General features: G+C 45.1%; 1 protein-coding gene across 1 annotated transcript in view; it reads left to right on the top strand.

Annotated features, from left to right (window-relative positions):
- The window catches only part of METAP1D (methionyl aminopeptidase type 1D, mitochondrial), a 953,302-nt gene that overhangs the window by 503,412 nt on the left and 424,157 nt on the right, over positions 1 to 25,733 (top strand). The window contains exons 4-5 of the mRNA XM_078681565.1: positions 2,821 to 2,990; positions 25,291 to 25,440. Of these exons, the coding sequence (XP_078537691.1) occupies positions 2,821 to 2,990; positions 25,291 to 25,440 (320 nt within the window). The remainder of the gene's footprint in view (positions 1 to 2,820; positions 2,991 to 25,290; positions 25,441 to 25,733) is intronic.

The raw sequence follows: 25,733 nt of genomic DNA, 5'->3' as shown, positions 1-25,733 counted from the left end.
GACAGAGAGTGAGAGAGAGAAAGAAAGATGTGTGTATGCCGGGTCTGGTGGCTCAGCGGACGAAGGCGTCCGCTGCAGGGACCTGTGTTCAACCTCATGGTTATAGTTTTTTTTGTTGCTCTAACCCCCACCTCCCTCCCCCTCTGACCCCGCCCCCACCAGTGCGGCGCCCGGCCACAAACCACACTGTAAATTTTTTCCGGTCATTTTTAGTTTTTCCCTCTGCTTTATTACTTGCCAGGTTGTCTGATGTGGCGCCTCACAAGATTTTTCTCTTCCCCCTATGGATTTCTTTGTTTATTTAAGCTCTTTGTCTTATTAGATTTTTTTTAATGTATTTAATATTTTTGCTCAATCATGTCGGGGGATGGTGATGAAGTTAAAATGTCCCCCCCCCCCCAAAACATTTCTGCGGATGCCCATGGCTGAACACCCTGTGATTTTGGGCAAATCACTTAATCTCCCTGTGCCAGCAAAACAGAAATGTGTCCTGTGTAAGGTAATTGGTGCTCACGTAAAGCGCTCTAATATCTTTAGGTTGAGTTTCAGCTTTATAAAATGCACACAAAATAAGAGAGCAGGTTACGCCCTCCCTGTGCCCAGCGCTATCTGAAATATCTGCCATTTGCCATTGAATTAATGTATTCTGTGTTGTATTTTTTTGTCAGAATATTTGTTTTACACATCAAAGATTGTGCATTACATGTGTTCTCTCAGTGACAGGCTGGCATTTCATCAAGACTAAATCTTCTTTAAAGACAGTTAGACGGTGGGCTCACAGAATCTGGTTTGCAGCTGAATGACTGCTTTATACTGAGATATTATGTTGTGCAGTTAATAAAGATTATTGAGCAGTGTGTGATTAACTCAAAGGATAACTGAGCATGTTTATTGCTAGTTGTGCCCATTTGGGCTCTAGATGTGCACTCTACAGCGTAATACTTGCACTGGCAAAAAGTGGTAATTACATTAAACTTTTACACATCATATAATATAAAAAAAAGTATTGGCACAGTCAAAAAGTTGGCAGCCAATGCCGGACCTATTGACTTTGCCAATGCTTGTTTAGTGTGTTTGAGATCTACTGTTTCAAATGTCCCTTTTACAATTATTGCGTGTACCTGGGTTTTGATGTAGAGGTGATGAGGGAGGGTCCTTAAACTCATTAGTAGCCAAAGGGAAAGTAATGATGTTCTATGGATATTTTGTTTCCAAACACTTCACTTTCATTGCTTTTACTGTTACTCTGCATGCACAGAGACTCTTTTTGTGTTTTTTTGAGATGTCAGGATGCCCGAGGCATATAATACCCGGAGACTGACCCTGTGTGAGCCCTCTGAAGGCAACTTTACTGTATTTGTCTCTCTTTTTAACATCCCTTTATAAATCTGCGTCATTGAATGTCTGAGGTATTGCCCAAGACTAACCAAGTTAGCCTTTAGTTTCTATCATTATTTTCAACGTGTCTTTGTTATGTCAGTGCCTGGGTGGTATGTCAGGGGCTTAAGGACAATACACTCCGTTTGTCCCACCCCCCTTGTTAGGTTAGTGATCTGGGGCTTGTGTGAAAGAAGTACCAAGCAAACAGAGGCGTGCCTAATCTTTGAACACTTTCTCCCCACACTAAAAAACCAATTTGTAGGAATTTGGGGTTTCGTGAATGTGAACACGCGCTTAGAGTACTTAAATATGATATCCACCCACCGGTTGATTTTGCTGTTTCCCGTTTTTAAATAGCATGTGGATCAAGCGCAGAACTTTTAGAACTACTCAATTCTAGATTCAAGCTTTTTTAACAGTTACTTTTGAATCACTTGATAACTATTTAGTCGGTTTAATTCTTACCTTTTAACTATGACCATTTTTAATGTAAATTATGTGTATATGTATGAAATGTCTTCTTAACCTATTTACTAAAAGTTTTTTTTTGTTTACTGTGTATTTTACTATGTACTTTTATGGCCCACTGTGGTCGAAATAAAGTTATCAATGATGAAAATTGTTAGCCCTTCCGTAAGCCACTAGTCGCCCTCTCCTGGCTTCTCCTCACACAGTAGTTAAAATCAATAGCTGCATTGATTTTTCTCATTAAACTCATAAAGAACGCATGGTTAATTCCTTCAGCTTTAGTGGCTTGGTGCCATTTTTTGCAGAAAGTCCACATCATATTTTTAATCCATTGCCTGTGTCTCCAACCTCAGTCCATGGCCAGGCCCACTAGTGGGGCAGGGCGCTGAAGGAAACCAGAGCTGCACCCGGACACAATGGCAGGCAGGGCTGGCCTGTAGCCCGCGAGTTGAAAAGTCAGTCAGGGATGTTATGAATGGCTGCCTCTGTATAACTCCCCTGCCTCAGCATGAGGGGTGCGTTTCAAGGTCCACTAACCAGTCTACCGACCAGCATTTATACTTTTAAATTTGTGTATGTCACGCTTCATGAGTGATATTTTATTGTATTGTAAACGCTTCCTGTCAATTAATGATAGATGCATTGATCGATTAGTGTGCAGTCTAAAAGAAAGGTCACAGTTGTTTTGCTTTCACCTGCACACTGCACCGTTTTGCACTTTGGGTTCCTCGGGTGCTGTTTTGTAGGGCATGGAGTATCTAGACTAGAGTCTTCTTTTGTAATAGCGAGTGTTACGCTGATTTGCCTGACACAAACCCCTTGCATGATAATTGCTTCAGTGTATTCTGCAAAGCAGGAAGCCAGAATTTCCGTTGAAAGCAATTCACACGAAGCCACTTTTCGGTGAAGTGAACTTAATGTTTTGATTTTGACACATAGATATAGTTAAACCAATGTTTCTTTTCCCCACAGGTTATTTTACTGGCTGTCAGAAAGTTGTCTCTTCTCCAACCAATCACTTCTGTGTACTTGGACACCAAAATATAGAACAAAGAAGATCATTTTTCTTCCAGAGACAAAGAAAAGCTGCTTATAGTATAGTTTATCCAGCCACCGTCTCCTCACCTCATCCTGTGCCCCAGGTATGGTAAAGACCATTATCTGATTCTTTTTCCACTCAATATAAAGGTTGACTGCACTAGTGATCAAGTACGGTCTGTGGCAGCTGGGTTTATAAATCCTAGTCTTGTTACCTGAGATTTGATATATGAACCGTGTTAACAGTTTCCAGGAGCAGGATACTCAAGAGGAGATCCGAATCTTATAAAGTGAAAATTAAACCCACTGTCACAACAGGCAAAACAGTTACAAATTATATGAGCAAACATATGAGTATGTATTCAGTGGACGATCTTGAATCATTCCTCGTGCTTTTGTACAGTATGTAATTGTTTCCCAACTAGGAATATAGCATCTATGGATACCAATAGGTACACACATGCCTCTGTGCAGCGCTGACATGGCATTTCAATTTTTATTTTTACAAATATTATTTCAGTTTCATAACATCTTATGCATCAGTGTACAGTGCCCTGTTCTGTGTCATCATACATTCCTGCTAGGCCGTGTTTCAATACACATGAATATGCTAGTTCAACAAATCAGTGGTAAGCAAATGCGTCGGAGTGTACTATGTGTTCTCATTACCATTTCACAGTAATCAGTGGCACTTTCCCCTATTCCAAAGTTCTCACCTGCACTCAACATGAATGGACTAACATGACATTCAAGTTGCCTGTCAGTTTGGGAAATAGTAGAGGCAGCAAACATAACATTTGTTACCAAGGCAACATTTTAAAAGTGTATAGTTAATGTTATGTACATCCTTGGGATTAGGCGGTCCTTGGTGTTGTAGACCATGGACAGGTCCAGCATGATTGAGAGTGTAGATTTACATTTTTAAGTTGCACTCTCTCAGTCACAACCCTGCCCCTCTGCTTCCCTGCATCAAATAGATGGTGCTGGAGGGGAGCTGTTACTTAAGCCCTCTTCGCTCACCTCCAAACTTAACTTAAGGTGTGAGGAGGGCGAAGAGGGCTAAAGTAACATCTCCCTCCAGCCCATGTATTTCACGCTGATTGTGCGTTATGGATGCCCTGGGGGTTGCGTAGTTATCTAGGGATTCGGGTGATCACAAATAAGTGCCACGGTGGTGGGTGGGTCTTGGGACCTAAGACTTCCAAAAGGAAGCCGGGACATTTACATACCTATAAATCCCGGTCTCTCTCAGTCTGTTATTTTGCTTTGTTATGGACACAGCGAGTGTAGGAAAACACCTCTCCTTTGCCAAGTCTGCCTTCTGGCTCACTGAGGTAGCTCAGGGCCAATAAAGGGGATTTAAAGAAAGGGTTTATTTAAGATTTTTCCGGTTTTTTTTCAAATAAAAAACACAGTATTTTTACAAAAGTCATGATTTCGTGATTTTCTTGCAAATCGCAAAATCCTGGAGGGCCTGCACAATTGGGCCACACCACAGTATCTATATTTGGCTTTTATTTAACAGTGGGACGATGATACCATTCTTTAGTTGCTTAGATATTTCCATTCTTGGATTGAACAATTCACTAGATGCCAGATATGTGGTGTGAAGATGGTGACACTCCTGAAATAACCATGCTGGACAAATGAGTGTCTGTTGATTTTAGAACCCTCGGGATGACTTTTATATCAGCATGGTAAGGGGTGTAATAGAGAGAACTCTGTAAAATGTTGTATTGTAGGAAAAGTAGTAAACCTGAAACTAGACCTTTTAGCTGTCTCTGCCAGGTAGGTATTCAGATATTTTTGTATTTTTTTTGTTTCCATATAAAAATTTTAATAAATCTTTAAAATATATTTATAGTTTCCTAGTGTTCTTGATTGTGCTTTTCCGTGATAAAAAAGGTTTTGGGTTCCACTAATTATGTCTGTGATATCTTACTGGATTTATTGAAATCTAGAACACATTTCCCTCAAGCAATGCTCAGTGAGATGTGGGGTGGTTGTAGTCCATTGGGCTTTCTGTCTTTGGTTAGCACATTGACAAAGCCCTTTGTGTCTAGAAACCCCATTACCAGACTGTTTTAGGAAAGAAATCCTGAAAACATATCAGTTTCAGTATAGAAGTGCAGTTTGTGAATAGCAATGTCATTACTTTTTTGTGGGTGGGTGCATGTCCCTACCTAAACCCCTCCTTACCCCTCCCTAATACCTTTGTTAACCCTCTCTAATCCTTCCTTACTCATCCCTTAACCCCTTCCTTTTAATAGTAAATATTCCCTATTTCCCATCAAATCTCCTGTCTCTCGTCCTTCCACATTTGCATGTCTCAATACATAAATTATAGGAGAGGTTTTGGTGTAGACCTCCGCATGTAGGTTAGCTAATAAGTTTGTTGCATGTTATTACTAAACGTACTACAAAAATACTACAGTTTGTGATAGACCCCCAAGATACAGGTGGGAAATCACACCTGACCATTTTAAACTGTGCATACTTGTTTTTTCACAATTAAACTGTAAGAGTTTAACCCATACATTGACTGGTAGCTGTAATTGTGTATGCCAAAAATATCCCTGCAGACATTGTCATTCATTTTTGAACTCCTCTAATTGTTGTGTAACAACATTCTGTCATAAAAAATATTTGTCCTTTTAGGTAATTCTCCTAAACTCTCATGTGTTAAATTATGCCACACCGCCACTATCTGTAAAATCTTCTCAACATCTTCCATACTTCTTGCAATGGACATGGACGTCACTTTTAGATAATTTGAATGTCTTCCCTTGTCCTATGTCGTGTGGATAACAGTTTTCAAATCTGCATCAAAACTATATAAAAATCCAACCCCAGCCTAGCCCCCCAGTAATCAGTGATCCTAAACCCCTTTTGATATGTATTTTAGGTACTGGTCACATTTGTATTGTACATCTTGCACATGTTGGATCATAATGCCCAATACTACCTTGACTAATATTAATCTGTAACTGGACATGATTATTCATTCCTGTATGAAAAGAACTCTTACATCCAATTATATATCTGACAACAGAATATTTCCCTTGCTATTAATGAGGTTTTTTGCCACTTAAAACATCCCAACTATTGCATTTCTTTGCTGACCAATGATACTACTCACTTTAAAAAATATATTTTTTTTTTATTAATTTCAAAACATTTAAAGTCACATACATTAATTGGTCAACATTTCGGCTGCTTACATAGTATATTAAACTATTAAGGAGAGTATATCAGATTCAGTCACGGTACCTCCAGATATTGCACTCTATTACGTTGTAGTACCATTTCCACTGTTGGGGAAATACATAAGTCACCCAGATACATATTCCACTTGCCCCATTTTTTGTCCCATTTCTTGGGACACCCTCTTGACTTAAACATCTCCTTCTCAGCGATCATGCACTTGTCAAATTCCTTTGCCCACATTCGGTGAGAAGGTTTGTCAGCCGCTAGCTACAGTTTCGCGACCGCCTGCTTCACTCAGGTGTAACCCAACGTGGTTAGTTGTTGTTCCACTTCCGTGAGGTCAGTCTCTTCCCATATATTAAGAAGGCCAAGTCATGGTGTAAGGGTTAATACCTTCCCTAGTTCTTGGATATGTGTTGTGGCCCCCTCCCAAATAGGTCGTACAATTGGACAGTACCAATTAATATGAAAAAGGTTGCTTCTTGATGACAGTCACGAAGGCATAGTGTGTCAGATCTCGAGCTTATTTTTGCTAGTGTAACCCCTGTGAGATAGGATCTGTGTAAGATTTTAAGTTGGAATAATCGTAAACGAAGAGTGATGGCCGCCTCCCTCAGGGACATTAGCGCCTCTTGCCAGTCCTCATAATCAATGGGCCGTAGGTCTGTCTGCATCTCTCTCGGAGTATGTAGTACGGGTCTGGTAGGTTGTTGCACAATTTCCTGTATGTTAGTGATATGGCTTTATTGAGAAGTGGCCTATCCAACAGCCGGTCCTCCAAGGGTGACAACTCTGGTATTTCGTTCATGTCTATGAGAGATGTGGTGAGGGCATGTCGAATCTGCAGGTATCTAAAGATCTCCCCTTGAACCAGTTCATATTTCTCCCTCAATTCCCCAAATTTGAGCATAGTCAATGCGGGATGTGCTCTTGTGTGCATTTGAATAGTAAGTGTATTGAGTTCCGTCTGGCTGTAGTGATCGCCATATATCAGTTAAGCCCATAGCTTTCATAAACTCCTCCATACGTGTATGGGGTGGTGTCGATGGTCGTTGTAGATTTCTATCCCTTAGGTCGTCCATTGTCATGTTAAAGTCACCCCCCAAGATCAGGGTTCCCATGGGGAGGTCCACTAGTATATTACCTAGGTCTACCAGCGCTTCTTTACCTTGTGCCGGTGGGAGGTACACCAATACCACATTTAGTTCTTTCCCCTCCCATTGCACCTCTAGTACTGCAAATCTGCCCCATGGATCTGCCCAGGTGCACATCGGTGTGAGTGCCAGACTTGTTTTAACTAGGATACCTGTCCGACGGGAGCCTGAGGTGTATTCTGCATGAATCAGGAGCTTGTATCCCCACCGTGTGAGGGCTTCGCATTTGTTACCCACTAAGAGCGTCTCCTGCAGCAATACTACGTCAGGGGCCTGTCTTTTGAGATATTGCTGCACGATGCCTCGTTTAATTTTGTCCCCCATCCCATTCACATTCCAGGTTAGCACGGAGAATGATGTTTTTATCCTAGCCTCTCTCATATGTGAAGTGGGTAAAAAGACAGGCGTACTCGAAGTTACCCCTGGGCTCTTCATTCATGTTTCGCTGTCCTGGCATCCCATGCATGCATTTGCCCAGTAGTGTGGCACACAAGCACCCGCATGATTCGTGACTTTCCTCTCTGTAAAGCTAGTAGAAATGGCCGAAATTATGTGTGACTTTTTACACTTTGTAACTTGTGAACATACATAAACCTGTACCCCTTTCCCTCCTCCCACAACTCCTGCACCTCCCCCCTCCCTGCCCCCCTGTTAGTGGATTTCGAAGTACCCACACCCCAACCGGGCACAGTGCCTGCCCAAAATACTAGTAGGTGCTGGCAGTCAGCCCTCACTCCCCCGCCCTAAGCTAACATTGCACAGTGTTTCATTGCGTCTGAGGGTTTGTGTCCGGCCCCCCTTAGATCAGAAATCTAACGTTTGTTTCACAACCATGCTCAGGCAGACGGCAGAGACACCAAATCTCTGTGTAACCAAACCCTTAAATGAAGAGGATTTTCCTGGGAATTCCCTCTGCCCGCCTTGCCATCTCTAAGTCACTTATCTGCGACCAGTGCGTCTCTGTCAAAGTTCGGGAAGCCTTCTTTTCAGCTGTGTGTTGTCACTACCAACCCCGTCTGGGATCGATCTTCGCCCAGTTCAGTCCCCTGGGTGGATCTATTCGATCTGTGGCCGCCATTGCGTTCTTTGTATGGTTTTTCAACTCAGTGCCATCCCTCCAGCCAGTCCCATGCGTCGTCAGGTGAGGAGAAGAACCACGTCTTACCCCCCCCCGACTCTATGCAAAGCTTTGATGGGAAGAGCATGGCATACTTCACTTCCCTGTCTTGCAACTCTCTTTTTACTGCCAGAAAACTGCGACGCTGGGCTTGAACTTTGGTGGTAAAGTCAGGGAAGAACGTGACCACACAGTTTTCCAATTTAAGTAGAGGTCCGTGCTGTTTGGAGTATCAAGTCTCAGTCCCTATAGTTGAAGACGCGGGCGAGCCCTTGGTTTAGGTCGCCCCCCCCCCCGGGACACAATGTGCCCTCTCAATGGAAAATTAGGTCGAAAGCCTCTTAGGCTGTAGTTGCTTTAGGATCAAATCCTCTACGAAGAGGTCAGCTGCTGGCCCTTCCGCTTGCTCCGGCACACCAAGGATGCGTATGTTGTTTCTACGTGCTCTGCCTTCATACTCATCCAGTTGTTTTTCCATCGCGATGTGCTGTTCTTGAAATTTGATCACTTGCTGTTGAAACTGGGAAGTGTCTTTCCGCAGTTCAGTTGTCATATCTTCTAGGCCTGTCACTTTGGTGTCCATTTTACGAAGACCCGCTCGGATGAGGGACACCTCTATGTTCACCGAATCAATGCGGGCTTCCAGGGATGTGCGCACCCCCATGATTGCTTCCATTATGTCATGGAGCGTTAGGTCTTGCTGCGGATGGGGGTTGTTTTGTTTTTCTGGGGCTTCCAATTGCGCCGTGTCCTACCCCTCCCCCGCTTTATTCCAGTTAAATTTGTCCATTTTATTTTGGGCCTTTGGTTTGGGCTCCCTTCCGCTCGCCATTTCCTGGCCCTGCTGTGGCGGTGCTCGTAAGCCCTCCGAGATGAGTCCCGCTAATCCCCGCCGCCTGCCCAGGTGGGCGGTCTGTCCCACTAGTGGCCTGTCGGGTTTCCCGGAATCTGATCCCCGACACCCCCGCCACTCCGCGACTCTCAGCTCCTCGTTCGGTCAATGGCTTCTTGAAATATGGGGTCTTCACCTTCGTGTGCCCAGGCTCCTGTCTTCTTCACCAGGTGCTGTACTGGCTCTTAGTTGGTCAATTGGAAGCTTTATCTCCCGGAGAAATGGGGTCTGTCGAATTATATTCCTCCTCACACTGTGGGCTGAGAGGCCTCACTTGTTTGTAGTCCTCTAATGGAGCTCATCTGGTCCCTAAGCGTTGAATCAGCCCTCGGGTACCAGCCAGCGCCTTACCTTGGGGATCCAGTCTTGTTGCACCCGATGGTGCGCCGTGGCACTTGCGCTAGGTAAGGCCTTTCTGCAGCACCGGAGGGTCTCTGCTCATATTCCAGCCACCTCGGCCCGCTTTAAGGTTGCCCTGCCCCAGGCGTCCGTAGACTCTGTTGCCGCTCGCTCTCTCCTAGATGCGGGTCAGATATGTGAAGGTCCGGCTAATATCCCAACGTTTTAGGGGGCCGCGCTCGAAGCGCCGGTTCAGCGGGCCCTGCAGGCTTCCAGCGCCGTTTCAATTTTTACCCCTCGCGGCTCACCTCTACCTTTCACGCCGCTGCAAATCCAAGGCTGCGATGCCGGAGACCCGGGATTCTGACTTCAGTCTGCTCCTCTTCCCACTCACAATATTGGCACTCCACCAAAGATCTGGGGAAGCTGGGGAGCTTCTGCAGGGATCTCAGTGCCCCCTCCACTTCTCTTTAGATCACCGCCATTTTCTTCTAGTTGTGAGCCGCGTCTGTTCGACTTTGCCTTTATTCACTGTTTTTCGAGCCGATTTAATGTCACTCTCGTCGCCGATGGGGTCAGGGGCTGGAATCCACCTCAGTTCGGAAGATTTGCAGCTTAGGCAACCGGATAAGTGCAGGATATGGGGCGAGGGCTTCGGAGAATCACTAGTGGGCGGTCATTCTTCTCGGTTGCTAGCGACACCTCGATACTACTCACTTTTGCTGTAATTACCATATGACCAAGTGGAATAATACATGTGGACGCACACTTATTCACATTACTTTCATATGCTGAAGTTCTGATTAATGGGAAAATTTTGATCACAATATCTGCAAGTCATATTTAAAACATCATATTCTCCTTGCACAGTCACATTAATTCCCTCCGAAAAACACCCCATTTATGCTGAGCAACATGCCCTAATGTTTTCCAAGAGATAATGTAAGCATCTGTCCAATTGTAATTCAGAACAGATATATTACATGTTGTACTTTTGCAAAACTCATTTATAATATTTGTAGCGCATTCTGCAAATATATTTTTTTAATGAAATGTAACATTCTCTTGCTCTCCTAGTCATATTGCACAAATGTTAACCATTAAATCCAGTGAGCATACTTGGTTTCGCATCGCACATCCCATTTGTTTTCACTGTAAGAATGCAAAAATAAAAGAAATTAAAATCAACATTTTTAAGACCCATTTCATATTCAATTGCGTAAGCTATGACTTTGGCATAGCTCTACAAGGCGACTTTCCTTCCCACCGGTGACGCTGGTGAATTTGGTTCAGTGCATCAGTGATGAATATGAAAGACAGGTTGTTGTAGCCCCGCAAAACACTATTCAATGTGTAATTGAAATAGAGGTATTTGCTTTTGGGATACTAACAATCCTGTTAAAGGATCAGGGGCACCGTGGTATCAGTAAGGAACCTTATTTCTTTATTCACAGTATCACACACACTGTACTAAAAAGAATGAACACTTTTTAGTAAAAAGTATTTATTTCTAAAAGGAATAATCTTTTTCTCAGTGTGTCTAAAACAACTACATAGAATATTATAAAAACAGCAAGATGGCACATTATAAATAACAAGAATAAAATGAATGTTACTAATATGGTTAAAATGTCATCTAAAACCTGACATTTACTTCTAACGCTATATTAAGAGAGCATGGAAGGTAGAGTAACTTGCAATCCAGAGTTTCTTAGGGAGAAGAGCCGCACTGCATCCCTTGTTGATAGCAAAAGCTGTCTTTGTCAGCAGAGGCATGAAGACAGTTTTTCCAGCAAAGGGCGAACACAGGCTGCAGTCTTCCTCTGGGACTCTGCTTTATTGGCTTCAGGTGAGTTGTAGCATCTGAAAAGTGTGCTGGCATTAGGAGAGACCGTCTCTAGCAGAATCTTAGGCTATAATCTGGGCGAAGGACCTCTCCTGACAAGTGGTTCAGTGGCACTCATTGTGTACTAAATCATATTAGAAATTGGAATTTCTTACAAGTTTAGGAATGTCTGACCTAGATTTTGTGCATCAAGGTGTGTGTGGGTCCTAGACATTTCTTTATGAACATATAAGGTAAAAGGATGTCAATTCAGACTACACTATTTCAGCTAAATATCTGTATGTGTTCTTATTCATCCTTGACCTGATGAAAAGTATATTTGACCCAGACAAATGTTGTCTCAAATGTTGTATCTATGTCATTGATCTAATGGTTTGACACTTTCATAGTTAATACGGTCAGGCGACATCTTCGTCAAATGGCAGACATAAAGATTCTGCAAAATTCAAGGAACATGGCAACTTCCACTGTCTAAGATTGAGAAGATGGCGATCTCCATTATACAAGATGCAGTCAAGGCCTACATAACATGGATTTGCATTTTAGGGGCTTTATGTCATCCCCGGCTTGTACGTCTGAATGCGGCCTCATAGGGGCATATATAACCAGTAGGGATTTATCTAGTGTGTGGGGAGATCCATGCTCTCAAATTACTACGGCCTAAAACACCTAGAGTAAATATGAAGTTAAGCAAGCTAGGTATATAAAATTCAATAAGAAAGCATTCAATGAATTAAACATATAAATGAAGCACAAAATGTAGGCAATCAACATATTAACATGGCAGAAAATGACACCTGTAGTGGGAAGTATAGTGAAGCGTGAATATTTCTAATCCTTGTATTGTTTCAGATACTTAATGTGTCTGTCCTACCCACATTGTTTTATGCGTGTTGGGGATTCAATTTACTAGTGATGATATAACATAGGTCATATTAAAAATGTGCAGTATATATACACAAAGATTTTTTTAAAGTATTTTAGAAGGGAAATAGGTCTTCTTTAGTTCATAGTTCACGTAGACTTTTGTGGTATGCTTGCTGAATACTCGTTGTCGGTCGACATCGCCGGGTGCACACACAGCATACATATGATCCTTGCAGGCTCATAGTTGGTTGCTCATGTGAGCAATCAAAGATAATTGCTGCTCCTCTCCAGGGGATTTGAAGGATAACAGTGAAGTCAAGCCACTCATCTAGAGCTTTGTCAAAGTGCCACCGGTGATATTGCTCTGTATATGTTATATCATTTAGAAGGGACTGATGCATTGCTCGGCATTGTCTCTGGTGCTCATATCGAGGCTGAACAATTGTCTCCACAGAGGGATAAGCCACTGGGGGCTGTTCCAACTCTAAATCCAATATGACATTGGTTGGACAGTTTATGCACCAGAACACAGGTTCCACTTGTGTAGCATCCATTTTATGAAATGTGAGTATACAGTGTTTGATAACTTCAGATAGCCAAGCACGTCCTATGTAGCGTGCTAAGTCTCTCTGCAACTGCAGAGAATAAAAAAATGACAAAATCAGTCCAAATACTGCTTTAAATCCAGTCTAAAAAAAGATGCACAACACTTGTTGTTACAGATGAATTAAATATTGTTTGGAGATTATAAACTTCAACCACTGAAGTCAAAGGGACTTCTTTTTGTAATAGAACACTCAATAGCTTGTTTAGATCATCAAAACGCATATATGTCATGTTTATACTATGCCAAGGGCTGTTCCTACTGCTATTTTGAGGTGGTGGGTACAAGGTCATTCCACAACACTGCATTGTTTGTGGAAATTGTTATCAGGTATGGCTTGCCGGGTTCCAACTCACAGCAAGTATCGTTTGTCAGAAATAAATGAGAACCCTTATTCAAGAGTTCATGATGTGTGGGAATGGGTGCAGTGGGGAACTGATAAAACACAACCTAACCCTGGCTTCAAAGCACTACACATTCCATGCAATGAAAGGGTGTCGCACAGAAAGTAGTGTGCAAGGAATTTTTTCAATTTGATGTACTAATGTAATGTACACAGGGTCATCTTCATTTTCATGGAATCCGATATGGGTAATAGGTCATTTCCATGAATGGGACAATTGTGAATTGTCCATAATTTCCTACCAGCCTATGGATTCATATTTTTGACAGTCATGAAAATGAAAAATGGTAACAGGTAAGGAAATAATACCATATATTAACCAGTTAATAGGTGGAGTGTCACTGGCTATAAATGGTGCGTCTTCAACTTGTTCTATACTTAGTAGTGTGTACGTGGATTCTTTCTTAGCCATTGTGTTTTTTTAAGTGAGCATCTAATTATATGGTTTCAAACATGGCTGTTTCATTTAGGAGTTGCCAAAGCACAAAACCTGATCTGAGTGTTTGTATTGCCCAATTTAGTTGTATAATTACTCTTAACTGAGTTTGCTGGTGTTGTAGTAAGCTTAAGTCTTCTTTTAGTCTAAGACTGAGGACGGAATGTGATCTAGCGATTAAACTCTGTTAGAAAGTGTGTGCATTCCATTATCAATAACTTTAAAAACTGTTTCCACATTTTCTTGATCTATTTGCCTAATTCTTTCTGCAGTTTTTTTCTCTGAATATTTGTTTAATTCATTATAAATTGCATTTATTCCTGTGGCAAGGAATCTTTTATTTCTTTTAGAACGTGGTCCCAGAAGAAAGTCAGAAAAACCAATGTTTTAAATAAGAAAGAAAAAGTGTTCCTTTACCGCTGAAATAATAGAATGTTCCAGCTGTCATTGCCATAGCTTACCTACACTATAAGTGGTTACTACTATAGGTGTTTGTGTATTATAATGTGGGTCAGGGCGATCAGATTTAGGTCCAGGAGTGTTGGAAAGAAAACGCTGAATGCAGGTATCAGAATCGTAAAGCTGAACAGGAAATTGGGTTGAATTAGTAGTTACATTTTGTATCATATCATTTATGTGTGAGTCATACATGTTCAGTTCAAATTGCAAATTCTTGAACCTGGTAAAATTGGTTTTTGGTACCAAAGGTTTCTTGAAGTCCTTCATTGTTCCGAATCTCAGAGAGTTAATCTGCTGGTTAATCTTGTTTAGAAAGATTATTTCTTTCGGTATAATACAAGCTCAAAATAAGACTTCTTTGCCTTGGATTTACCAAACTTTGGTTGCGCAAATACTTTTTTCCATGAACAATTGCTTTCCAATACTCGTAGCCTTAAATAGCCAGGTTTTGACTAAAGTCAGTATAGTAAATCAACTTGTTGGGTTTTCAGAAGCTACTGTGGCTTCTGTATGAAATGAAAGGCAAAGGGTGTGATCTATCAGTACTATGAAAAATAAGTTCATTTCTTTAGAGAAATTATAATGACTATCGGGTGGCGGGCCTCACAATGTTCCCACTGTGTGTAGTTGTGAATTTATCTAGAATAGCCAGCCCAGTGTATGAAATAATATACATAGTGGTGATAGCAATACATTTCTTTGTAATTAGCTGCAATCAAATAGGGATCTTCATTAGTCAAACTAGCAAATGTCTGTGTAAATGCCTGTAAATCAGAGATCATTCTTTTAAAAGTCTCAGTGTCTCAATCATCTGAAATAGAACCAGGTATTCTAACATCATTCATTGAAACTTTTATCACAAAAGGCAATGGCAATGTCTCTGTGGGTCCCATAATCTTATATGGAAACTTTTGCCAGGCTGTGCCCTGGGGCACAGGATAAGCTGTAATGTTCACAGTATAGAGACCTCTTCAGGCTCTGTGGGATGAGGAGTGTTGTTGCATTTCACGCAACCCAGCTAAGCAGCTGTCTGTCAGCGATTAAGTGTCCATTCTGTAATAGTAGAATGACAAATATCATTGACAACAATATGATGAAAAGTTCCCAAAATGATCCAGGCATAGGACCTCAGAGAAATCAAATACTTGTCACAAACTCATTGACGAGCGTGAAGCAGTCTCTGGAAGTGAGTGACTGGAGAAGGGGTTGTAAAGTCTTCTGTGAAATATCCAGAGCCATTTTCAATATCATTGGTCTCTTGAAAGAGTACAAGTACAAATGGCGTAGCATCAGGTGGAATTTCATAGTAAACCATGGAATTGAACTGCTGTGTTTCTTGCACTCAGTGTTCTGCGTAGAGTGTTGAGTTCAAATATTCCCAGTTGGGAACTCAAGCAAGAAATTTTACTGCTTTGTTCAGGGGTAAGGTGTTCACAGTAAGGAGAGGCTGGTAAGCACTACTCTAAATGCTTCTTGGTGTCTGTGGCTAGGTCGGCTGCCGAGTACAGGCCAATTAGTGTTTTTAACATGGTTGATAGACATCAGTCTGTTTCTCTTTGAGCCAGGCAAGGTAGGCAGAATAACAATCTTGTTGCATTTTACACCAAGAGCAGTAACGGGTGGTTTGTAGGATGGTTCAAAAGCTTGCTTGTCATGAATTTTCTCTTGAACTAGGTCTCAAACTTTGGGAACCCACCCATCAGCGGCAGCGATCCCTTCTTTCAACAGGTGGTGGCGTCAGAGTGGTTTGTATTAGCTTGTATCTGACTTCTTAGATACTTTGTATAACATTCAAATGTTTCTCCAAGTCAAGTGTATCATCATCCTCCACCTTCCCAGAATTTTCTAAGCTAGGCCCATTCATAGGAATTCCAAAGAGAACTTCGTATGGAGTCATCCTTCCAATACTCGCCTAGGCAAGTAATTTATTGCTCTTTGAACTCCATAAAAGTTATGGTACAATCTATTAGTCAAATCTCAAAGAGATATATTAGTGATAGATTCCTTACCTTAGAATATCTCCAGGCGTCAGACTGGATCCTGGAAATGTTTCACTAGCAGTACCTCTGCGCGTCAGTAGGTGGCTTTGTGCGGCTCAGCGTCCGTCGCTGGCATCGTATGCGCCGAGATGACATCACGCAGACTACTTAGGCACCCCCCATGCACGCTGACGTCAGTTCTTTCTTTTTCCGCACCAGTAAGCGCAGATCTGATTAGACCGCGTACCGTAGTCACGTTTTGACTACCTTTTTGAGACTTTTTGTCTCCTGTAAGTCTCCACTGGTGCACGTAGGGATGCCTGAGTTTAAGTCTTGAGGGGCCTGCCGTCGCAATATGTCGGTGGCGGACCCCCACAGCGTCTGTCTCTACTGCCTGGAGTGCAACCACCACTCTCGGTCCTGTATGGACAGTCTGGCCATGGCCGCGAAGGCCTTGAGGGAGCGGCGCCGGAAGCTGCTTGAGGTCCGGCACTCGTCCCAGCTCCTCTCTCGGTCCAGGGGCCGCTCCAGAGAACACTCGCGAGGCCACTATCATCGCTCTTCGGGCTCCAAGTCTTCACCCTCGGATTTGGGTAAGAGACGACACAAAAAGAAGACGAAGAAGCGTTGTCGCTCTCCGACATCCCCCTGTCAGTCCCCTGATGTAGAGGATGGGAACCCGGTTCTGCCCCTGCAGCTCCTTCGGAGCCAGGGAGTCCCACGGCCTACCCGCCTTATCCGGGTCCGTCGGTGACTCCTGCACAGGTGCAAGAGTTTCTTGCCACCATAGACCGCCTGTTTAGGTCTCAGGCTCCCACCGGCACGCCCTTGGGCCCAGTGGTCCTGTGTCAGGGTCCTGTCGAGGCTCCGGCACCGCAGAATTCTGTGCCTCTGGCTCCGGCCACGGCGCCCAAAGGTCGCAACTTGCCGGCTCCGACCCCAACCTCGGCTGTGCCTCAGGCGCCACAGTGGATACCATTTGTTCCGCCCCAGCTCCCGGTCAATTTTGTCCCTACCTGGGATCCGCATTGGGACACGGCGCCGGTTTGGCCCCGTCCGGCGCCATTTGTTCCTTCCCCGGTCCCTGTCCTGATGCCGCGGTCTGTAGCACATATGGAGGAGGTGGAGGACGACAGGGAGTAGTCCGGGGACCCTCTTGCTCGTCAGTGTGACTCCGAGCAGGACTGGGCGGACGACTTAGAGGAGGCCGGCGGCCTTGATGTCTCCTCTGATCTGGGGTTTGCCTCTCCCCACCTACCATGGAGCAGGGCGCTTCTTACACGGTGGTGCTCCGTCAGGCAGGTGAGGTCCTCAACCTTGATATCCCTACGGTGGGCCTGAAAACTAATCTCCTCACTGAGGTGCTCCAGACGGCGTCCACTTCGTCAGAGCCCCTGCTGCCATTTAATGATGCCCTCACTGACGTCTTACTGGGCACTTGGTCGCGGCCAGCGACAGGGGCCCCTGTGGATAAGAACATCGCCAGGCGTCATCGCCCGGTGCCGGGTGACCCTGCCTTTCTGACCACTCATCCTACGCCCAAGAGCCTGGTCATCCAAGCTTCGACGTCACAGAGTGCTTTTCCCTCGGCTCTGCCGGATAAAGACTCTAAGAAGCTGGAGCAGTTCGGCAAGCAGTTGGTCTCTTCGGCCAGCTTAGGGCTGCGGTCGGTGAACCCTGCATGCCTATTGGGCCGTTATTCCAACGCGTGTGGGATACGGTTGCACAGGTGTTGCCTCAGTGTCCTGAAGAGGTCCAAGCTGTGTTGTCCCAAGCTGTTGCCGAGGGTAAAGATGCGGCTAAGTTTGCCATTCTGTGTGGGTTGGACACCGCAGATTCACTAGGTCGGGCACTCTCTACGACTGTGGCGCTGCGTCGCCACCCCTGGTTGAGATCTACCGGGTTCTCGCCAGATGTCCAAAGCTCACTCATGGACATGCCCTTTGATGGCACCCGCCTGTTTGGCGATAAAGCCGACACTGCGCTGGAGCGTTTTAAGGACTTTCGGGCTACGGCCAAGTCCTTGGGTCTCTCCACCATGCGCCCGGCCACGTCTACCTTTTATTCCTTTCGTGGCCACGGAAAAAGGCGCCCCTGCCAGCCCGTTCAGTCAGAAGCCTGCGCAGAACCAACCTCAGCGTGGCCGTGGGCGTGGAGCCCGCCTTGGCGGCACAGGGGGCTAGCGTGCGGGTCAGTCAACCTCCGCTCCTGCAGCGTCCGCCTTAAAGCCTTCCTAGCCCGAGCTTTGGGATGCACCCCACGCCAGTGGGCGACAGGATTCAACATCACATTTCCCACTGGCTTTCTGTCACTTCCGACAGGTGGGTGCTGCAACTCATCCTGAAGGGTTACTCCCTTCCCTTCAAGTCTACCCCCCCCCAGCCATGCCACTTCAGTTCCACTGCATGTCGGGGGATCACTTCACGCTTATCCAACAGGAAGTTATGGCCCTCTTGGCCAAGGGGGCCATCAAGCGCATTCCTGGGCCAGAGGTAGGATGTGGTTGTTATTCCCACTACTTTCTGGTCTCCAAGAAGTACAAAGGGGGCTTGCGCCTCATCTTGGACCTCAGGAACGTCAATCGCTTCATCCGGAAGGAGAAGTTCAAGATGTTGACTCTGGCTCAGGTCTCCGCTGCCCTCGACCCTGGAAACTGGATGGTAGCGTTGGACTTGAAGGATGCATATTTTCACATCCCCGTCCTGCCGGCCCACCGGCGTTACCTGCGGTTCTCGGTAGGCCAGGAGTTTGCTGTGCTCCCCTTCAGCCTTACCAGCGCCCCTTGGGTAGTAATGGAGGTGGTCGCAGCTCACCTGCGCAGGTCAGGGGTGTCAGTCTTCCCCTACCTCGACGACTGGTTGTTGAAGGGGACTCGCCCCAAGCAGTTGTCACCCATCTTCAGACAACAGCCGACCTCCTGCATTTGCTGGGGTTCTCCATCAACGTGCCGAAGTCGCACCTGAGCCCCTCTGAGAAGCTCCCCTTCATCGGAGCGGTTCTGGATTCGATGCGGTTTTGGGTTTATCCTCCCGAGTAACGAGTCCGGGATATTCAGGCTAAGATTCTGATCTTTCCGCCTCTATCCCAGGTTTCAGTCACGATGACCCTCCGGCTCCTGGGCCTGATGGCCTCCTGCATTCTGCTAGTGCAACATGCCAGATGGCACATGCGGGCTCTGCATTGGGACCTGAAGTTCCTATTCAGGGCAACCTGTCCGCTCACGTCCAGATCTCAGAGGGCACTGCACGACAATTGCAGTGGTGGCTCACCAATCGCGATTGGGTAAATGGCAGATCCCTCTCTCTTCCCCAACCGGAGCACACAGTGGTGACGGATGCGTCACTCCTGGGATGGGGAGGCCACTTGGGAGAGTCAGAGATCAGCGGCCTCTGATCTCCGGCAGAATCCCTGCTCCATATCAACCTTTTGGAGCTTCGGACGATCCTACTTGCACTGAAGGCATTCCTTCACTCTGTCCAGGGGAGTGTGGTGCAGGTGTTCACAGACAACACCACCGCTATGTGGTATTGCAACAAACAGGAAACAGGGTGGGTGGGGTCGTAGACCCTATGTCAGGAGGCTCTGCGCCTCTGGACTTGACTGGAACATCAAGGCATCACCTTGGTGGTTTAACACCTGGCAGGTTCTCTGAACGCCAGGGCGGACGAACTCAGCCGCCGATGCTTGATGGATCACGAATGGTATCTGAACTCGGATGTGGTGCAAGGTCTCTTTCTGCAGTGGGGAGAGCCTTGGTTAGATCTATTCGCCACCGAAGAGAACGCTCAATGTCATCAGTTCTGCGCGTTGGGATTACCAAGGCGGCATTCGCTCTGCAGCGCTTTTCGTCGCGAGTGCAGATGCGGTCTGTTGTACGCCTTTCCGCCTATACAAGGCGATGGCTATAGGATCCACTTTCTGCCCCTCTTTCCGAGGTTCTTCTGTTCCTTCGTTCTTTGGCCCAGCAGGGCTCTGCTCTGGGCACTGTCAAAGGTTATCTTTCGGCCATCTTCGCCTTTCTACGGCTTCCAGATGAGCCTTCTCTTTTTAAGTCCCCGGTTGGTAACCGTTTCCTGAAAGGCATTACACAAACGTTCCCTCCGGTGCCGATCATAATGCCTCAATGGGACTTAAACCTTGTCTTGACGTATCTGATGTGCGCTCCCTTTGAGCCCCTTCATAACTGTCCTTTATGTCTTCTCACTCTAAAGACGACTTTCTTGGTAACTATCGCCTCTGCCAGAGGAGTGAGTGAACTCCAGGCTCTTTCTTCCACACCTCTTTCCTTTCTGTTCATCTGGACAAGGTGGTTTTAAGGACCCGTCCTTCTTTCCTGCCAAAGGTTGTCACGCCCTTCCACATCTGGCAGACCATCACTTTGCCCACCTTCTTTCCGCCTCCGCATCCTTCAAAAGAGGAAGAGAGGCTCTACCGTCTGGACCCAAAACGTGCGCTCTCATTCTATCTGAAGTGCACAGAACAGTTCCGGGTAGATGACCAGCTCTTTGTTGGCTACGTGGGTGCCAAAAAAGGTTGAGCCGTGCACAAACGGACCATCTCTTGGTGGGTCATTCTCTGCATCAAGGCCTTTTACTCGTTGGCTAGGAAGGAGCCTCCTGTGGGGCTGCGTGCCCATTCCACCAGGGCAACAGCAGCCACTACTGCCTTGGGATGCGGCGGTCCCTTGCAGGACATTTGTCAGGCAGCTATGTGGGCCTCTCTGCACACGTTTAGCAAGCATTACTGCCGTGACAGTCAAGTCCGGAGAGACTGCTTTTTTGTCCGTTCTGTTCTCTGTGACTTTCTGGTGTAATCTTGTTTGCAGACCCACCACCGGGGTTGATATTGCTGGGGTGTCTATTCTAAGGTAAGGAATCTATCACTAACGTGTCTCTTTCAGATGCACAAGTTACTACTTGTGTAACGATATATATCTGTAAAAGACATTGGTTAGTGATAGATTCCTTATCGCCCCACCCATCCTCCCCGTTCTGCAAACTGATTTCTAGAGTTAAGGTCTTCCCTTTTAGGGCCCTAGTTTTCTGCACCAATGGTCAGTGTCTTGCAAGGCTCTGCGTTCCTGGCGCGGAAGGTCGTGTACAGAACTGACATCAGTGCGCATGAGTGGCACCTAAGTAGTCTCTGTGATGTCATCTCGGCGCATACGACGCCAGCGACGGAAGCAGAGCCGCACGACGCCACCTACTGATACGCAGAGGTACTGCTAGCGAAAATTTTCCGGATCCAGTCTGACGCCAGGGGATATTCTAAGGTAAGGAATCTATCACTAACTAATGTCTCCTACAGATATATTGTTACACAAGTAGTAGCTTGTGCATCTTGTGTAATCATACCATTGGCATGCTCTACAATGCCATTTGATTCATCTTTGTTCATGTTTCTGAATTACAGACAAACTTTAAGATCAGACATTGAATCCCTGTAAGCCTTAGAAGCGAATGCAGGACCGTTATCGTAATGAAATGAAGGAACTGGTCCAATTGCCACTGGGCACTGCAAATTTTTTACTACTACTGAAGCGCTTGCATTTCTCTGTGGTCAAAGCCATTGCAATCGAAAATAAGAATCAGTCGCAACCAATATGTATTTATATCAGTAAGCTGAGTGGAGGGTACAGATGTGATCCAAATAAATCACCCGGAAGGGGATGTTGGAGATCATGAGAGGAGTTGATGAAGGTCTTTCGACAGTGAAGGGTTTAATCTACTGTCAAATTTCACACTGCCTGAGGTAGTCCTAGTCTGTTTATATAAAGAAAGCCATCAGTAGTGTTGCTGTAGCACAGTTACAGTTGCATTTATTCCTGCCTGGGCAGAAGCCAATCCCTGAAAGGCTTTGATCAAATTTAATCTAGACAGACTATTCGGTATTATTCAGTCTCCCACTCCTGTGTAGCTTAACTTCAGGAATGTTACCTGAATTAAGGGTATAGGAGCATTTGGTAGGAAATCCTCAAAGCGGTTTCACACCTTGCTTGGTTGCCTTTATGGCTCTTACAATATCTGTGTCGATCTTTGTTTGAGATCTGGTTAGAACTGCTACTCTGACAGTCTGAATTGCAGCCTTTGCCACTAAGCCAGCTGCACAGTTCCCTTTGGTGTGAATGCCATCACTTTGATGGCCCAAAGTGTGCCTCACATGTACCAGTGGAAACGTATCTTTTAAGATAGCCATCTTTCCCCAAAGCTGTTTATTCTTTATAGGTTTTCTCTTTGAATCATTGAAGCCGTTCAGAGATCAGTGCTGCAAATTGACATTGTAACCTTGTATTCCGAAGGGTGAATCGACACAATAAGTGTGGGAATTTTAGGTGACGGAGGCATTACACACAATGCACAATTCTCCTTTCGATGGGGCCTTGGCTTATCAGACATCTATCTCTATTACTGCGCAGCCCACCTTGTACCGATAAATGTATGGTTCCCCTGGGGGATGGGACGACCCGGCCTACCGCCTGGAGATTTATTCCCTGAATTTGGATGGTCAAATGAACCTCCTCCCCCTACTACCTACATGCATGCTAGTGTCCCTTAGCTGCTGCAGGGTGGCCCTTAGACCTATTGACTGGGACCGTCGTCTCACCGAGTTGACTCCCTTTTGGAGGGGCACGTTGCTGGGCCAGCTATCTGCTTGGAGGGCTTCACCCCCTGGGACCAGATTGGGATCTTGTACCTAGGCGATGTCTTCAGAAGGGGTCGCCTCAAGACATTCCAGGATTTTAGGCCCCGATATTCCCTTTTCCCAGGGAAAAGAGGGGGGGCTTCTTGTGCAATCCAGCCAGTGGTACTCCCAGATCGCCGCTCAGTCAATCCTCTGGCCAGTCACTGGGCGTGATCGTTGTCCTTCGATGAAGCGGCCTGAGAGGCTGCCGGCAGTAGAGAAGGTATCAGACCCCTTCACAGGAATCTTTGTTAAACCCTTTCATGCTCATGACGAGCTCAGCTCGTCATGCAGTACAGTGCTCGTGTGCTCATGACGAGCTGAGCTCGTCATGACCACACCCGTTTTTATTGCTGTCCAGCACAGCAGGAGAATCTCCCTAGCAGCGATGCGGTTAATCTGAGGATCTTCGGAGTGCCTGTTTGAGGTCAAATCAGGTTCTAATGAAGCCCCGCCAGTCTGCGCTTGACCCAGGCTGAAGAGCACCAGAGAGCAGGCTTCAAATACGGATATTTAACAAAGAGCAACTGCCATGTTCAGCATCGAAGCCACGCCCCGGTCTTTCACTTTTTGGGGTTAATAAAATTAGTCCCATCGACTCATTATAAGTCATGATTTGTATTATTATTATTAACATGGTTTGATAATTCTTTTGACAATGTGTTTCTGTTTTATTAATTTTACTTGGAATGGTTTGTCACATTATGTGCATATTCTTCACTAATTTACAAAATGAGATTTTTCCGTTATTATCTGATGACAGAATCATTTTGTTTACATGTGTGTGGGTGGGTGAGAAAGAGTGTGGTGTGGGGGGCATAATGGATAAAGGTGTAATTTTGCCACCAAGGGGTTCTATAAGTAGGCAGAAAGCCGAGTGGTTTGTAAATGTCACCAGAACGCCAAGATGTCAAAATAGAACCATATTACACATCACACCAATTTTGTATTTTTTATATTACATTTTAATTTGGGACTGCTAACTTGAAATGCTGTTTTCTGCAAGATGCTGTAGGCATTAATTGAAATTTAAATGTTTAGTTTGTTTACGTTTCTAGAACAAATTTTTAATTAACAAAATATTACCATGGTGAGGTCAGTGAATTTGTGTTCTTTTGCTGCAGCATTTAGCACATAATTTTGGATTTACAGCATTTGCAATATATCCTTGATGGATTTCAGATCCAGAATTACCCTTAAAGAGGCCTTCATTTGTTACACTTAAAGCATTTACTTTGTTAACGTGCAAACTGCTTAGATGACCTACAACTTCGTGTGATAAAATATTGCTAATTCTTTGTGCGGCGGGCGGAAAGAGCTGTGTTTACTATTCTTTTCTCTGACTTCCTGTTTTGTATATTTTGTAATTCTAACTATTGAAATCTTGTCAGGGTACAGTTGAAAGGAGAAGGTCGCAGTATTGCAGAGGTTTTCTAAACATACGTAAATAAAGATACGTGTTTGATTTACAAAGTAAAGCACAAATATCGCTAGATATATGTAACCGTCCTGGAAAGAACATTCAAGTCAGGTGATGTCTGGGGTCAGCAACCCCTCTCTAAAAATTGTTCCAGCACCACAGTTTATACCATGCTCACCGATGGTGTGTATTACTGAAAAATTATAGTGTTGAGGGACGCACCGTTTCACAATATTGTAATTAAAAAATCTTGATTTATTGAATCCATCCAAAAGTACATTTTGTCTATTGATAGTAAACGCTTTTATTTAACCCATTCAATGGCAACATTATTCAAATGTCTTTTAATTTAGACCAGCATTTTTCTTTAAGAATTGCTGTGACAACCGGAGCATAAGTGGTGGCATGTAAACATCGTGAAGCCTCGCACGTCGCTTTGCTTGTAAGAGACTTGCGTGTAGCTACACTGGCTTCCGTGTTGTTTTGAAAGTGTTATTCCTACTATTATTTGGGGCAGCGGTGGATTTAGGTAGGTATTTTGCGGATAAAAGCCGAACAAACATGTACCAGATATGTTCACTTATTTTTCCTTGTTGATTAAAGTATGAGTTTGCAGTAGACGCCGGGGTGTAGTTGTCTTTCATACAGCAAGGTACATTTCAAGTCAGAGCAAAGACGTCTCTCCTAATTTGAGCGCGCGCGGCAAGTGCCTCACGAAAACGCGCGCCTATCTGAGCGCGCGCGCGCGGCAAGTGCCTCACGAATTCGAAAACTCTAGGCTAAGAGGATGTCTAAGGCAGCGGTGACACTACTGGCAGTGTTAAGGTCAAAGGGCGGCGGAAGAAGCACAGAGGGCCCCGGGGCTTTCCTCGAAGGCTTAGGAAGGCCGTCCCTGTGTCTGAAAGGGCACGCCGCTATGGGGCACACGGCGCTGTCTGACAAAATGATCCCATTGTCACGCTTGTTTCTGATCTCCGTCTCTTTCCATTCCTTTTCCAAGCACATAAAGAAGCCAGACTATGTGACGACGGGCGTTGTACCCGACTGGGGAGACTACATAGAAATTAAGAGCGAGGATCAGATTCAACGACTCCGTCAGGCCTGTCAGCTGGCTCGCCGCGTCCTCCTCCTGGCCGGCAAGAGTCTGAAGGTATCAGCCACAAAGCCGGAAACTCGGATTCTTTTTTTAATTATTTTAAATGCTGTTTATTGTGTGGAGGGTTTTGTTTGTGCCAGATAAGTGAATTCTTAAATCATTTCCTAAGAGGGCCGCAGCACTACACGGAGCGAGTGTTTGCACCTGGTAGTTTCTCGTAAAGTGCGCACTGCAATCATTTCATAACACTGAGTGTAAGAGCCAAAGGTTGAAATATACAAAGTGCATCAGCGTCACGCACTACATACATCCGAGTATGTCTGAACACACAGCACACACAACTTCAC

Source organism: Lissotriton helveticus, chromosome 3_1 (assembly GCF_964261635.1).
Source record: "Lissotriton helveticus chromosome 3_1, aLisHel1.1, whole genome shotgun sequence".
NCBI lineage: Eukaryota > Metazoa > Chordata > Amphibia > Caudata > Salamandridae > Lissotriton > Lissotriton helveticus.
This window is presented reverse-complemented; position numbering and strand designations above follow the sequence as displayed.